At 39.3% G+C, this 15,244-nt stretch overlaps 1 protein-coding gene across 2 annotated transcripts in view; it reads right to left on the minus strand.

The window, feature by feature from the left end:
* The window catches only part of intu (inturned planar cell polarity protein), a 40,326-nt gene that overhangs the window by 7,620 nt on the left and 17,462 nt on the right, over positions 1-15,244 (minus strand). For both annotated transcript variants that reach the window (XM_017682461.2, XM_017682459.2), the window contains exons 5-12: positions 10,759-10,877; positions 9,750-9,839; positions 9,375-9,452; positions 7,677-7,860; positions 4,784-4,837; positions 4,635-4,697; positions 2,991-3,212; positions 647-1,192 (exon numbers count right to left, since the gene is read on the minus strand). In XM_017682461.2, coding sequence (XP_017537950.1) covers positions 647-1,192; positions 2,991-3,212; positions 4,635-4,697; positions 4,784-4,837; positions 7,677-7,860; positions 9,375-9,452; positions 9,750-9,839; positions 10,759-10,877 — 1,356 coding nt within the window. The remainder of the gene's footprint in view (positions 1-646; positions 1,193-2,990; positions 3,213-4,634; positions 4,698-4,783; positions 4,838-7,676; positions 7,861-9,374; positions 9,453-9,749; positions 9,840-10,758; positions 10,878-15,244) is intronic.

The following is a 15,244-nucleotide window of genomic DNA, read 5'->3' on the forward strand; positions in this document are numbered from 1 at the left end:
TTTCTAAGTAGGAGAACTTGCACAATCAGTGGCTGACTAAATACATTTTTGCCCCACTGTATATATTATATATACATCCAGGGCTAGTGAGCACTCAGACACAGGCTCTACATTTTAGTGCCTAACTGGGAAAATGTCCAGTTAAGACCCAGGCAGATATTCCATTAAATTTTACGCATGAGGCAAAAAAGTGGCAGCAAAAGGGTTCATTAGCAGAACTGATAAATCTATTAAAAATGTCTTAGGTCAGTGGTTTACAAACCTGGTTCAGGGGCCTGTCTCATAAGGCAGGATTTTGTGCGTAGCCAGCTCACTTTAAGCTTAGTTCAAACTAACCCTGCATTTTCTGTCTCACAATGGTGGTTACTTTTAACTGGGCTACATCACCATGGCAACATTTTCTGCATGCCTGCTCCAGAACAGGTTAAGGTCAGAATTTCATATCATAAACAGCTCTAGGACCACTCAGTGCAAGCTTCTGACCAATGAGCAAATGATGGAGGTGGACCACTTCCAGAAGAAGCTAATGTTAACACATAGATAATAAGAATAAAAAGCAAGTATTACTCCAATAAGAACTAAAATGATTATAGTCTTGACAGTGCAATACTACAATCCTACAGTATAACAAAATAAAGACAGGTACCTTGAACAGTCCACCACTGCTGCCACTGCCGTCTGAACCTCCAGACCCCAGCGAGTCCCTGCGTGAGCCACCAGGGGGTATCCTGCGTGCAGAGTCAGGTGTAGTGTGAGGACTGTGCCCTGATGTAAAGGTCATGGCAGTCTCTCCACGGCCTTCACTCCCGCTATCTGACAGACTCCTCTGTGGGCTTGGCCTTCTGCCCTTCAGCCCCACTGGACCCACGCCTGACCCTGCCTCCCCAAACAAGGTTCGGCCAATCAAGCTGGGCGAAGGGGGCTTGATAGCAGCCGTGAGGCGATTGAGGATAGGCGAGCTACCAATTCCATCCAGTCGGTCCCGCGTAGCGGAGGGAAGGAACCAGTCAGCACAGGAGAGGCATGGAGTGGGAGGGGTGCAGAGGCGTTCTTCAATGGCTGAGTCGAGGCTCTCCAGCTGGAGCAGAGTGGCTTTGACTTGATCTACATAGATACAATCTGGACCAGGGGATCCAACAGCTGGAGATGCACAACCACCAGCCTCCAGTAAAACACACTGCATAAAGTGCCGCTGGAAGGTACACAATAGAACAAGATGTTGAAGATAATCACAGAAATGAGAATTAAACCTTTAAACTCAGACTCAGTCAATTAGTCAATTATTAGTCATAAGGCTCAGCATAAGAAATAGCCAGGCAAAAAAGACAAAATTGCCAATATATTAAACATTTTTTGCCCCTTAAAATACAAGGACATGGGCATAACTTCCCCTGAATAACATTACAGATATAATAATTACATATAGAGAGTTTACATAGGGATGCTCAATGATGTCAGAATCATATTGGTATTGGCATATGACTGTTTAACAAATAAATATTGGTATAAGACAAATGTTGAGATTAGAAAATAAATAAAACCAACATTTAACGATTAATTTATTGTACAACATATAGCTGTAGCTGTGTGTGCAAAATATTAATGTCATAAAACAGGGCAACAGAACTGTTAACCACAACTAAAAAAGATGGTGCACCAGTAGTCATAAGATTCTTTCAATGTTTTATTAACTTGATTACACCCAAGGCACAGTTGTGGGCCGAATTGCTGGACTGAACTGACAGTGTGAGGCAGAGAGACTAAGGGAAATGTAAGGTAAAGAAAAGTAATAGAATTAGGGCCCAGAGGATAAAGAATGAACAGTGCCGCAGGGACAGAATAATACAGCAAAGCTGGGGGTTCCACAGCTCTACAGAGAGTCCAGCCTGTCAGGAATGTGTGTTATCCAGCCAGCAATAAGAGTAACAGCAAGGTAGCTGGAGGATATTAGATAAAACAGCATGACTTGTATTACTTCACACGCAGAATGAGTTTAGGAGACCAGTGCGTTTGGATAAAAAGGTAACATATGTTCGAGTAATTGTAAACACAGAGAATGTGAACTCAGAAAGTGCCAAAGTACACTAAGGAAATCTAAAACAGTCTGAATCTTTCTTTGAATCAAAGTAATGCATTGAATTTACTTCATCCAATTAAATATACATCACATTTTCAAATGTAGCATCAACATTACTAATGCAAAAAAAGTCAGCAAAAAATCAGTTGAGTAAATTCTTGAGTAAATTCAATGCATTGTTTTCTTTAATTGTGCTTAGTTTCACTGTGCTTAGGACATTGTGTCAATGACTGAATAATAGATATGGGATACATACAATGATAGATATGGGATACATATTAGTCAACACTTCTGCCTGAGGTTTTGTTTCATGTAATACAATACAACTCCAACAAGATTCAGGCACTAAACAACTATTTTGCACAACTAAGTGCAATAATTTAATGTGTTGCTCCTACCAAAATTAATGTAGTTGTAGCCTAACTCTGACACTTAAGTTATGTCAGACTGCCTGTCATCCTCTTAACAGAGAAGCACTCCGACTCAAGGTTAATTAATGCCATTAAGCTTAAAATATGAATATAAAGAGGACTAAAAAAACATACTATTTAGTCATTTCTATAGATTGTTCAATTTACTACTATGAAACATGTAAATTATGTACTTCTGAGAGTGAGAAGCTAAAGTGTGCACCCACATACACACAGAGTTTAAGGGGCTAATAGTGTACTGTTACTGAGAGCTACTCCACTGTAAGATGATGACAGACAACTGACACTTTCAAATCAAGGGTAAGAAGAACCAATTGCAAAGTACAACTGACACCTAGCTAGCTGATACTGTACAGAGACAAGTGTGAGATCTGATAAATAAGTAAACTTTTTTTTTTTTTAGCAACAGTTTAATCAAAATAACATAATAAGCTAAGAAAAATGTTATGGACAAAGCCAAAGTAATGTGATGGTGCACTCACCAGACCAACAATGACGAGGAAGTAGCGTGCATGTGGCTCACAGTAGCCCAGGTGGAGGGTGAGGGGGCTGGACTGTGTGCGGCGCTGTGGGAACACCTCTCTCCACACCACCAGCTGACCCACCCGCTGCTCTGTAGCCAAGGCCAGGAGGCAGTAGTGCTGGCAGTACAAACACACATCAAGCAGGTCCTCCTTAGGGAGGTGGTTCGCTATCAGATAGCCCTGCAGGAGAACAGGACAGCGGGGGGATGCACAGTGTCAGGCAGCCATGCTGTCATACGGAGGAGTAAACTTATCAATACTATCCTTCAATACTGTTCATATGATACTTATCTTGTGCATTAATTAAAGCACAACATCATGAAATCTCCAAAGAGCAAACACTAGAATGGGTCATACTGAATAGCTCAGTGACATTAAATGTGGCACTGTCATAGGAGGTCAACTCAAGAATAAGTTTGAAAAATTTCTGCCTGCTAGAACAACGGTCAACTATAAGTGCTATTTTTGTGAAGCACTAGACCAGGCAAACCCATTGCCTATCCTCCACTGCATCACTCACTAAAGAGTTCTAAACTGCCTCTGCAAACAACATCAGTAGAAAACTGATGTCAAGAGCTTCGTGATCACTATGCACAATGCCATGGAGTGGAGTAAAGCACGTTGCCACAGGACTCTAGAGCAGTAGAAATGTGTCCTGCAGAAAGATAAATCACACTTCGCTACCTGTTAGTCTGATGGATGAATCTGGGTTCTGCTGATTCCAGGAGAACACTATCTACCAGAATGCATTGTGCCAAGAATATAGCTTGGTGGATGAAGGATAATGGCCTGGGGTTGTTTTTCTGGATTTGGGCTCAGATTCTTAATGCCAGTGAAGGGTAATGTTAATGCTACAGCATACAAAGACATTTTATACATTTACATGCTTCAACCAATGCACAAAGTGAGGCCCATAAAGACATGCTTTGATAGGTTTGGTGTATAGGAACTCCAGTAGCCTGCACAGAGCCTGGATCTCAACATTCTGAACAGCTTTCAGGTGAACTGGAACATCGATTGCAAGCCAGACTTTCTCATCTAACGTCAGCTCACAAATGCTCTTGTAAAAGAACGGGCACAAATTTCTACAGACGCACTCCAAAATCTTGCAGAAAGCTTCCCCAGAATAGCAGAGGGTGGTATAGCCACAACGGGGTCAGTCAACTACACATTAATACCCATTTTTTTTGAGTGAGATATCCAACAAGTTCACAGAGGTGTGACGGTTAGGTGTCAATATACTTTTATACATTGATATACAATATATATTGATGGCCAAATTGTGTATGCCCAGATGGCCATTCATTATAGTCATAAGTTTAGAGTTAAGATAATTTTAATAGACAGACTACTATAAGACATTTGCTGTGTTATGATGATTTGTTGAGTCTTTTTTTTCTTTTTTTGCCTCAGCCAACATTTCAATTACAGCTTATGCGTGAGGCCTTCCTTTAAGGTAACTGAATCATCCTCTCTTCCTCATTCATAATTCAACCCTTCACTTGTTCAGCAGATGCATCGCATTTAGTGCTGCTTAGTGTCATCCTGACTAAGGCTGTTGAATGCAAGGAGACATGAGGCTAAAGCTGGAAACTGACTCACCTTGTAAAACAGACAGGAACCCAAAGTGACATACAGACGCCTCATGTCATAAGAGTCTTCTGACTAATAAATCAAAGACAATGAGAAATAGACAGTGAGAAAATATGATGAAAACATTTCAAAATATGTTGATTTTTTTTTAAGCTTACCATTTCACCAAAATCTGAAGACTCGAAGTCTGATAGTACAGTGTCCACTTCGACCTGCAAGGCCACAGAGAACAGAGTGAGAGAAGAGTACTATGAATGAATGGCAATATGTTGCTGTACAATATGACAGAATATACCCAAGAGTATGTAAACAACAATGAGTGAACAGCAAAGGTAACGGTGCAAAGACTGCATAGTAATATGTATCTGGCAGAATTATCATGAATTACTGTATTATTATCTATTACACTATATTGCCAAAAGTATTCGCTCATCTGCCTTCACACGCATATGAAACAGAGTGACACCCCATTCTTAATCCATAGGGTTTCATATGATGTCGGCCCACCCTTTGTTGCTGTAACAGCTTTAACTCTTCTGGAAAGGCTTTCCACAAGGGTTAGGAGTGTGTCTGTGGGAATTTTTGACCGTTCTTCCAGAAGCACATTTGTAAGGTCAGACACTGATGTTGGATGAGAAGGCCTGGCTCACAGTCTCCACTCTAATTCATCTCAAAGGTGTTCTATCAGGTTGAGGTCAGGAGTCTGTGCAGGACAGTCAAGTTCTTCCACACCAAACTCGCTCATCCATGTCTTTATGGACCTTGCTTTGTGCACGGATGTGCAGTCATATTGGAACAGAAAAGGCCCGTCCCCAAACTGTTTCCACAAAGTTGGGAGCATGAAATTGTCCAAAATCTCTTGGTCTACTGAAGTATTCAGAGTTCCTTTCACTGGAACTAAGGGGCCGAGCCCAACTCCTAAAAAAAACAACCCCACATAATAACAACCCCACAGAAAAATAATCCCCCCCTCCACCAAACTTTACACTTACAAGTACCATTCTCCTGGCAGCCGACAAACCCAGACTCACCCATTGGATTGCCAGATGGAGAAGTGTGATTCATCACTCCAGAGAACACGTTTCCACTGCTCGGCCATGGAAACCCATTCCATGAAGCTCTCTACACTGTTCTTGAGCTAATCTGAAGGCCATATGAAGTTTGGAGGTCTGCAGCGACTGATTCTGCAGAAAGTGGGCGACCTCTGCGCACTATGCGCCTCAACATCTGCTGACCCCACTCTGCCATTTTACATGGCCGACCACTTTGTGACTGAGTTGCTGTCGTTCTCAATTGCTTCCACTTTGTTATAATACCACTGACAGTTGACTGTGGAATATTTAGTAGCAAGGAAATTTCATGACTGGACTTGTTGCAGAGGTTGCATCCCATCACGGTACCACACTGGAATTCACTGAGCTCCTGAGAGCGACCCATTCTTTCACTAATGTTTGTAGAAGCAGTCTGCAGGCCTAGGGGCTTGGTTTTATGCACCTGTGGCCATAGAAGTGATTGGAACACCTGAATTCAATGATTTGGATGGGTGAGTGAAAATGTTTGGCAATATAGTATATGCCATTATCATATTTTAGTAAGTTATTTTACAGATTTCTTCTTCCATCTTATATTGATTATTCTTGCACTATATTAAAAACACTTGCACTTACATTTTTCCATAGACCTTTTTAAATACAGCTCAACTGTGTGAATTCCACAAATGAACACAATTATACATATCTAGTATCTTGATCATATTGTATAGCTCTGCAAAAGTCAGAGACCTTTAAAAACACTTTGTTTATATAATTTTCAGTTATTTGTTTTTAACCACCAGAAACAAAAACATATTTAACAGTAACTTACACAAAGCTGGAACACCTAATTATAACTTCAATTTTTTCAGTATATTCTCATTTTCTTTATTACACCTTTAATTTTTTTAGGAGACTTGCTTTTATTTTTTCAAATAAATCTGCCAGGATATTTTTCCATATCTTCAAAGATCAGTCTTAGAAGTTTGTTGAATTTTCTTCTTATTATAATCCAAGTAATCCCAATTACAAATTTAGACACATCAGTTTGTAAAACCTTACTCCACATCTCAGATCTTCAGCTTTGATGTTCTAGTGCATTTTTCTTCTTTTTTGTCTATTTTTCTTTCTCAGTAAGGGCTTCTTGACAGCTACATCCTTTCAGACCCATAGTGCTGAGTTGTCTTCTCACAGTGAAAAGATGAGGACTTTTCCAGATCTGAAGTGGAGCTTGATTTTTTTCTCTCTTTCTCAAAGATGAAAGCTTTAAGTGTTGTTTATCTGATGGAGACATATTTGGTGGTCTATCAAGTCTAACACAGTTGTTAGGAGTCCCATTTTCCTCTTTCAGCATATTTTTCATGCTGCATATGCATCAGCATATTTTCCTCTTATAAACCTATTTTCTCCACCTTTCCTTATGCAAGTGGATTATCTAATATCCTCATAATTATCTCCTTTAACCATTTTAGACTGACATGAGACAGAAATTTGCAAGGCAGTTAAGGTGGATTTGGGTAGATGCTTGTGTGAATGTTAGTGTCTCTTTAAAGGGAAGATAATGTCAGCAACTCCTCTGGAAGCAGCTTACACATCTGTAACTTGTTTGTTTTAAGACTGGAACGAGAGGGGAGTTAAAGTTGTGGTAGATGTATAAAAGTAAAGAGTAGATGGATGAAGTACTGAAGATTTGGTATTACACTTAGTGTTAAAGGCTTTTGTGTAATTTTCCATTCAATATACATTTCCCTTTTTCATTTGCACTTGATGGCTGTTTTGACTGGAAATAAAATGCCATCCTCATATGCCACAGTGAACTCATCTCCTAACAAACCTTTTCTTCCTTCTAGGATGCAGAAGTTGTTTTATACACTAGAATAAACATTCAACTCCTGTCATCATGAGGACAAAACTTTTAGTTCATATGACCAACAGAACATCAAACCCTGTTCCGAAAAGCAGAAGAGAATTGGTATACAAAGAATGAAAGGCGGGGATTAGCACATTGTGGTGGACATGCCTTTATATCTGGTGGTAAGGTAAGCCAGCGTACAGCCGGTAATCCATCCAGGAACAGGGTGCCAGATACATCTGCAGAGGAGGGGCCAGATCCGTCACTCAAACGAGATGGCTGGATGAGCTGCTGGAAGAACAGGCAGAAGAAATGATCCAAACGAGGACTGTTCTCTGCCTCACAAAATGCACTATAGAGAGAGAGAAAGAGAGAGAGAGAAAGGGAGGGAGAGAGAGAGAGAGAGAAAATAAATCAGCACACAGGAAAAACCACAGCACACACTCTTTTGGAATCAAGGGCAGGTTCAACAGAACAGCAGCCACACTCAGCTGTCAGGCACTACAGCCCATTCGAACTACGACCAAGGCCGAGAGAGTAAAACTGTGTGAAAATGATGCTCATAAAAGAAACTTTGTTGCCTGTTTTGGTGATAAAGAACATTTACAGTTTTCCCCCATACATCAAGACAAGTTTGGTGGAGGTTTGCTTCATTCGTTTTATACTGAAACTACAAGACAAATGTAACCACCTAGTAAATCAGCACTGCACAATGTCAACAAAAGTACGTCACACAGCTAAAAACAGTAGCTACTTTGAAGCCTGAATCTTTCAGCATTTCTGAAATTATGGCCAGCAGACTAGGGATCAGTAAAAATTTACACAGTACCGAAACACATTTTCTTCATTGAAATAAACTTTGTGTCTATTGAATTTGATAAAGTTTTGGTAGTATAATGATTGTTTTGGTAGTGACAAAATAAAATGTTCAATCATTTATTTTAAATAAAAAAACAAAGGTCAGTCAAAGCAAAAGGATTTTAATCTAAAGTCTAAGTCAGTTAAGAGTCCAAAATACATTTTTAATCTTGACTTTGAATCAATTCAGTATATCACTAAAAAACCTCATATGTCCAAAATGACAACTTTATAGGAAAAGGAAAAAAACCTCCTTTACTTTTAATGTAAGTCAATGGAACCAGACTTTTGCCAAGTCATTTTGGGTCGTTTCTTTTTGTCCATTCTTCATGAAATTTACACACAATGTAAGGACAACAGGCATTTTCAAATTATGCCAAAAACTGAAACTTTTTTTCTTTTGACAGGAGCAATATATATCTAATGTCCATTCATAAATTTTGCTTTGTTTTCCTATCTAGTCAACATATTTTCTGTTATTGCCTTTTATATTTGATGTATATTCTGCACTCCTTTCACACTGCCACACTGTGCTGCTGTTGTGTGTTACACTATGGGGTCTGAAGAATGACCTAGCAATCCAATGCATACAGGTTATACAGAAGAATGACAATAAAGACCCCTTGATTTGATAATATGATTATGATGGATGGCAGCCCCCAAGTAGGATGTGTCTTAGGGTTCCCCAATGACCCTGCCACTAGCCTTCCTCTCAAGGAAAGATGTAGACTGAGACTTGAAACTTACAACTGCAGTTTGTGCATAGCTGACTGATACACTACTACACTGAATAATATGGGAGCTGGTGCAGCAGGAGTAGGTGCCATTTCTGGTCTAAAATGTGCTACAATTTGGCCAATCAACAAAGAGAAAGCACAAAAACATAAATGCGCTATGTAAAAGTAAACAATAAACCATCATGTATAACATGTACATGTTGCTGCTGAGGTTGCAGTGTGTCTATCTCCATGCTAAGTTAAACGTGGGAGAACACAAAAGACCATTTACCTGTCCAGTGAGCCATACATGACCCTGAGAGTGCGTACCACTCCCTCAACTACAGTCTGCAGATGCAGCAGAGGCACCCTGTGAAAGAGGCAGAGAAACAGAATCTCACTCAGACACAGAACATCACTCAGACATAAAACCTATATCGACGAAGACCAAAATACAACACAAAGATAAACATTTCCTTCACTCTGAGTCACAGTTTAGTGACTTCCCTCCTCTAACACATTTAATTCAACTCATCAGCTCATTATCGTGGTGAGACTAACTGGTGAAATAGATAAGGTGTTACATTACAAATCTATGGTTTCATTTAAAATGTGGGATTGCATCATAATTGTAGTCGGTAAATGATGAGCATAGCTGCATATCTACCTGTCAGCAGGCAAACCAATCACCAGCAGATTGGCTCCTTCCTTCCAGTAACCCACATGGACCAGCTGCTTCCTGAGCAACAGAGAGGAACTGCACAGAGGACGCAGAAGACAGTGAAAGGACAGTGCGGACAATAAAATAAAAGTACATCACACCATATCATATAATTTAAAAAAAACTTTTTTTTGTTTTCTATAATCTTCCATCAAATTGTAATGATATTTTTCTCGCTTTCTGAAAGTTTTGATTACATCATTGCGCACCAGCAAGAAGGAAAATATCATGTTCCACCTCCCTCTTTATCACCCCACCTATCATTAAGAAACAGTCAGTTAGCTCAGGCCCTCCCTGACACTATGTTTCACTAAGAAATACAATACGTGGAAAGGAAAACATTATGATTTCCAATTCATGTTCAACTTACAGCAATAGATTACACTCAAATGAGTATTTTTGGTGTCTGAAGTCTGTTTATTTAGTTTTACGCTGGAGCTACAAGACTAATGTAGCTAACAGCTAATATAATAACTTATACCCCACCAATCAGCAATCAACATGTAAATTGCACACCTAAATCATAATTCATCAAAAATGAACAAACGTACAGGCCAGTTGTCTGCTACTGTTTTTATCTGTATGATGAACATTTGTTCATATTTATATATAACAGAATGTCAGACAGTGTAAAAAGGTTGTGTGACATTATTTAATAACTCAACATGGTTCAAACAACTAATCGGTAGGTTAAAAGCTTTACATGTCAACTGCATTAGCTTTATGGCTCCCGTGCAAAACTGAAGGAGCAAACTTCAGACACTAAACATGTTTGGATGCTCAAACACAAATTTAAAATGTTACTGCATACAAAATCAACCTCAACAAAAACAGAAAGGCAAAGAGTACCACAAAGATTGAAATTGAATAAGTATTTTTTTTCTCAAAAGCTAAAAATAAATAAATAGATAAAAATAGTAATAAAAACTTGAATTATTCCAGTCCCTGAGCTCACCTGACAATCTGTCCTCCAGTGACGTTCTCCAGCATGTCACACAGTGTGAGGAATATACCTCTCACCCCCTTCAGCTGTGCTGCAGCCTCAGACAATGGGTACTGATACAGGATCTCCTGCTGCAGAGGAACAGTGAAACACTTCAGAAAAGACATGTAGTTTTTGCAATACTGAGATGACTAATTATAATAAATACTGTGTTTTCAAGGCACCAAAATAATAGAGGAGAAATTGTACTGAAAATTATGCATAAAGACTTAATCTTAAAAGGTTTATATTCAACATTTTAAAATACAAAATTGGTTATTACAACCCCAATTCCAATGAAGTTGGGACATTGTATAAAACATAAATAAAAACAGAATACGATGATTAGCAAATCATTTCCAACCTATCTTCAATTGAATACACTACAAAGAAAAGATATTTAATGTTCAAAAGGATAAACTTTATTGTTTTTTGCAAATATTCACTCATTTTGAATTTGATGCCTGCAACACGTTCCAAAGAAGTTGGGACAGGGGCGTGTTTACCACTGTGTTACATCACCTTTCCTTTTAACAACACTCAATAAGCGTTTGGGAACTGAGGACACTAATTGTTGAAGCTTTGTAGGTGGAATTCTTTCCCATTCTTGCTTGATGTACAACTTCAGTAGCTCAACAGTCCGGGGGCTCCGTTGTCGTATTTTGCGCTTCATAATGTGCCACACATTTTCAAGGGGAGACAGGTCTGGACTTCAGGCAGGCCAGTCTAGTACCCGCACTCTTTACTTTGAAGCCACGCTGTTGTAACACGTGCAGAATGTGGGTTGGCACTGTCTTGCTGAAATAAGCAGGGACGTCCCTGAAAAAGACGCTGCTTGGATGGCAGCAGATGTTGCTCCAAAACCTGTATGTACCTTTCAGCATTAATGGTGCTTTCACAGATGTGCAAGTTACCCATGTCATGGGCACTAACACACCCGCACACCATCAGAGATGCTGGCTTTTGAACTTTGCGCTGATAACAATCCAGACAGTCCTTTTCCTCTTTGGCCTGGAGGACACGACGTCCATGATTTCCATGATGTGGACTCGTCAGATCACAGGACACTTTTCCACTTTGTGTCAGTCCATCTCAGATGAGCTCAGGCCCGGAGAAGCCGGCGGCGTTTCAGGGTGTTGTTGATATATGGCTTTTGCTTTGCATGGCAGAGCTTTAACTTGCACTTGTAGATGGAGCGACGAACTGTGTTCACTGACAGTGGTTTTCTGAAGTGTTCCTGAGCCCATGTGGGAATATCCGTTACAGAATGATGTGGGTTTTTAATGCAGTGCCGCCTGAGGAATCGAAGGTCACGGGCATTCAGTGTCGGTTTTCTGCCTTGCCGCTTACTTGCAGAGATTTCTCCAGACTCTCTGAATCTTTTGATGATATTATGGACTGTAGATGATGAAATCCCTAAATTCCTTGCAATTGCATGTTGAGAAACGTTGTTCTTAAACTGTTGGACTATTTGCTCATGCAGTTGTTTACAAAGTGGTGAACCTCACTAAATCCTTGCTTGTGAACAATTGAGCCTTTCAGGGATGCTCCCTTTATACCCAATCATGACACTCCCGCTTCCAATTAACCTGTTCACCTGTGGAATGTTCCAAACAGGTGTTTTTTGAGCATTCCTCAACTTTCCCAGTCTTTTGTTGCCCCTGTCCCAACTTCTTTGGAACGTGTTGCAGGCATCAAATTCAAAATGAGTGAATATTTGCAAAAAACAATAAAGTGAACATTAAATATCTTGTCTTTGTAGTGTATTCAATTGAATATAGATTGAAAACGATTTGCAAATCATCGTATTCTGTTTTTATTTATGTTTTACACAACGTCCCAACTTCATTGGAATTGGGGTTGTATATACAAGTTTCAACCACTCACTCTCTAGTCCACAAGGTCCATATATGGAAATCAAGCTGCAAAAAGCTGCATTATTTTTGTGAAACACAAAAACATTTATATACAATCATGTGCAAAAGCTTGGACACCCCGTCAAATGACAGGTTTTATTGTTTTCCTAAGTGAAAATAATGTACATCATGTACAGAGAAAAATATGGCATCTTTTTGAAATAGTCAACAATTCCCATTTATTAGCTGATTGCAATGTATTGGGAAAAAAACATAAATAAAATATAAAATGTGAAATAACTTTTTCTTTTGTTTATCTTTCCCCCAATATGATACATTCAGCAATTAAACAGCAGCTGTGCATTAAAAGGTGCAGAGGTGAGATCTTTGTAGAGGATGTTTATTTTCACTTAAAAAATCAACAAAATGCAACATGTCATTTGATCAGGGGTGTTAAGCTCCACCCATTAACATGGAAGTTATAAGAACTGTTTCAGCTTGGATTGCTTTTTGGATGAGGCACAATACAGGACAGCCAGTAAGAGCACATGTCGTTTACATATGTCTTAAAAGCACAGTAACAAAAACAGCCTGTTTAAAACATCCATGTTAAAATTAGTTTTAACTATTTTTGAAAATTAAACTAACTCACTCAAACATCATTAGTAGACCTCAGAGGAAAGAAGAATATGATGAAAATACAACAAATATCTGGGACATCAGCCATCAAATGCCCAAACAGCTTAGCGAGGCACCTCAGGCTCAGTCAATGGCCTTTGTTTGAAAGGGCCACAGTGAAAAACCTAAGGCCTCAGTCAGAATCTGCTGAAACAATGATCCAACCACTCCAGAACCAGCTCTAAACTTATAAACAGACGCCATAACAAAAGCATTTTATGTACTGAAACTATTATATATACATGCATGAAACCTTTTACTCTTCCATTACTAAATGTTACAAGTTCCAGCGATTCCTGATTATTAAGCCCTTAAACTGTAGTCAACATAGCTCTGGAATGCAATAAAATGGGGGGCATTTTCCATTGAAGACAAGGTGCATCCAATAAAGACCAGCCCTGCTCCACTTTAAAATAATAATAGGCAGAGAGTGAATGAGAATGAATGGAGGAGAATGCAGTAATGCTGATGTATTCAGAGGAGATGAAAGGGTGGGGACCCTGCTTTACTGAGCTGTGATTAGTATGCAGAACAGGAACACTTCAGACAGACTGCATTTAGGAGGCACCTAAACACTGAAGAAGTCTGTGAGTTTCTGTAGACCAGAAGCAAGAATGAGAAGGAGAGGGTGAAGGGGGTCTTGTGGTAGAATGAAAGAAAATGAAAATACAAAAGTATCTAACAACAGCATTCCCTCACACACACACCCACACACACACACCCACACACACACTTTTTGTTTTTTATACAATATCAGGTAGTCACTGAATATGCGTTATAAACACTACTGCACTAAACTTCACCTTATTGTATGTAATTTCCAGTCAAAAAGGCACAGTTCCATAATATCATCAAAAGATTCAGAGAATCTGGAGAAATCTCTGCAAGTAAGCGGCAAGGCAGAAAACCAACACTGAATGCCCGTGACCTTCGATTCCTCAGGCGGCGCTGCATTAAAAACCAACATCATTCTGTAAAGGATATTCCCACATGGGCTCAGGAACACTTCAGAAAACCACTGTCAGTGAACACAGTTCATTGCTCCATCTACAAGTGCAAGTTAAAACTCTGCCATGCAAAGCAAAAGCGTTATAAACACTACTGCACTAAACTTCACCTTATTGTATGTAATTTCCAGTCAAAAAGGCACAGTTCTTATATTTCTGAGGAGATTTCACAGCGAGAAGATGATTCAACACTATTAGTTTGAAACGATCTTAAGAAGCTGTTAAAACAGAGAAATAAGAATAAAATCTACAGAGTCCAGACCTCAACATCCCTGAATGTTTTTGGTATAGCTTGATGTGTAAGAAGCAGAAAATGCAAACCACTAAGACTGAACTTCGGAGGAATGGAAAAATATCCCTGCAGATTTCTCTGAAAAACTGAAAGCATATCTCCCAAAACGCATAGAAGCTGTAATAAAAGCAAAGAATAAGCAAACTAAATACTGAAAAAATGATACTGTATATACAACCCCAATTCCAATGAAGTTGGGATGTTGAGTAAAACATAAATAAAAACAGAATACGATGATTTGCAAATCCTTTTCAACCTATATTCAATTGAATACACTACAAAGACAAGATATTAAATGTTCAAACTGATAAACTTTATTGTTTTTTGCAAATATTCACTCATTTTGAATTTGATGCCTGCAACACATTCCAAAGAAGTTGGGACAGGGGCAACAAAAGACTGGGAAAGTTGAGGAATGCTCAAAAAACACCTGTTTGGAACATTCCACAGGTGAACAGGTTAATTGGAAACAGGGGAGTGTCATGATTGGGTATAAAGGGAGCATCCCTGAAAGGCTCAGTCGCTCACAAGCAAGGATGGGGCGAGGTTCACCACTTTGTGAACAACCGCGTGAGCAAATAGTCCAACAGTTTAAGAACAATGTTTCTCAACATGCAAAGGCAAGG

Source organism: Pygocentrus nattereri, chromosome 2 (genome assembly GCF_015220715.1).
Source record: "Pygocentrus nattereri isolate fPygNat1 chromosome 2, fPygNat1.pri, whole genome shotgun sequence".
In the NCBI taxonomy this organism is placed as follows: domain Eukaryota; kingdom Metazoa; phylum Chordata; class Actinopteri; order Characiformes; family Serrasalmidae; genus Pygocentrus; species Pygocentrus nattereri.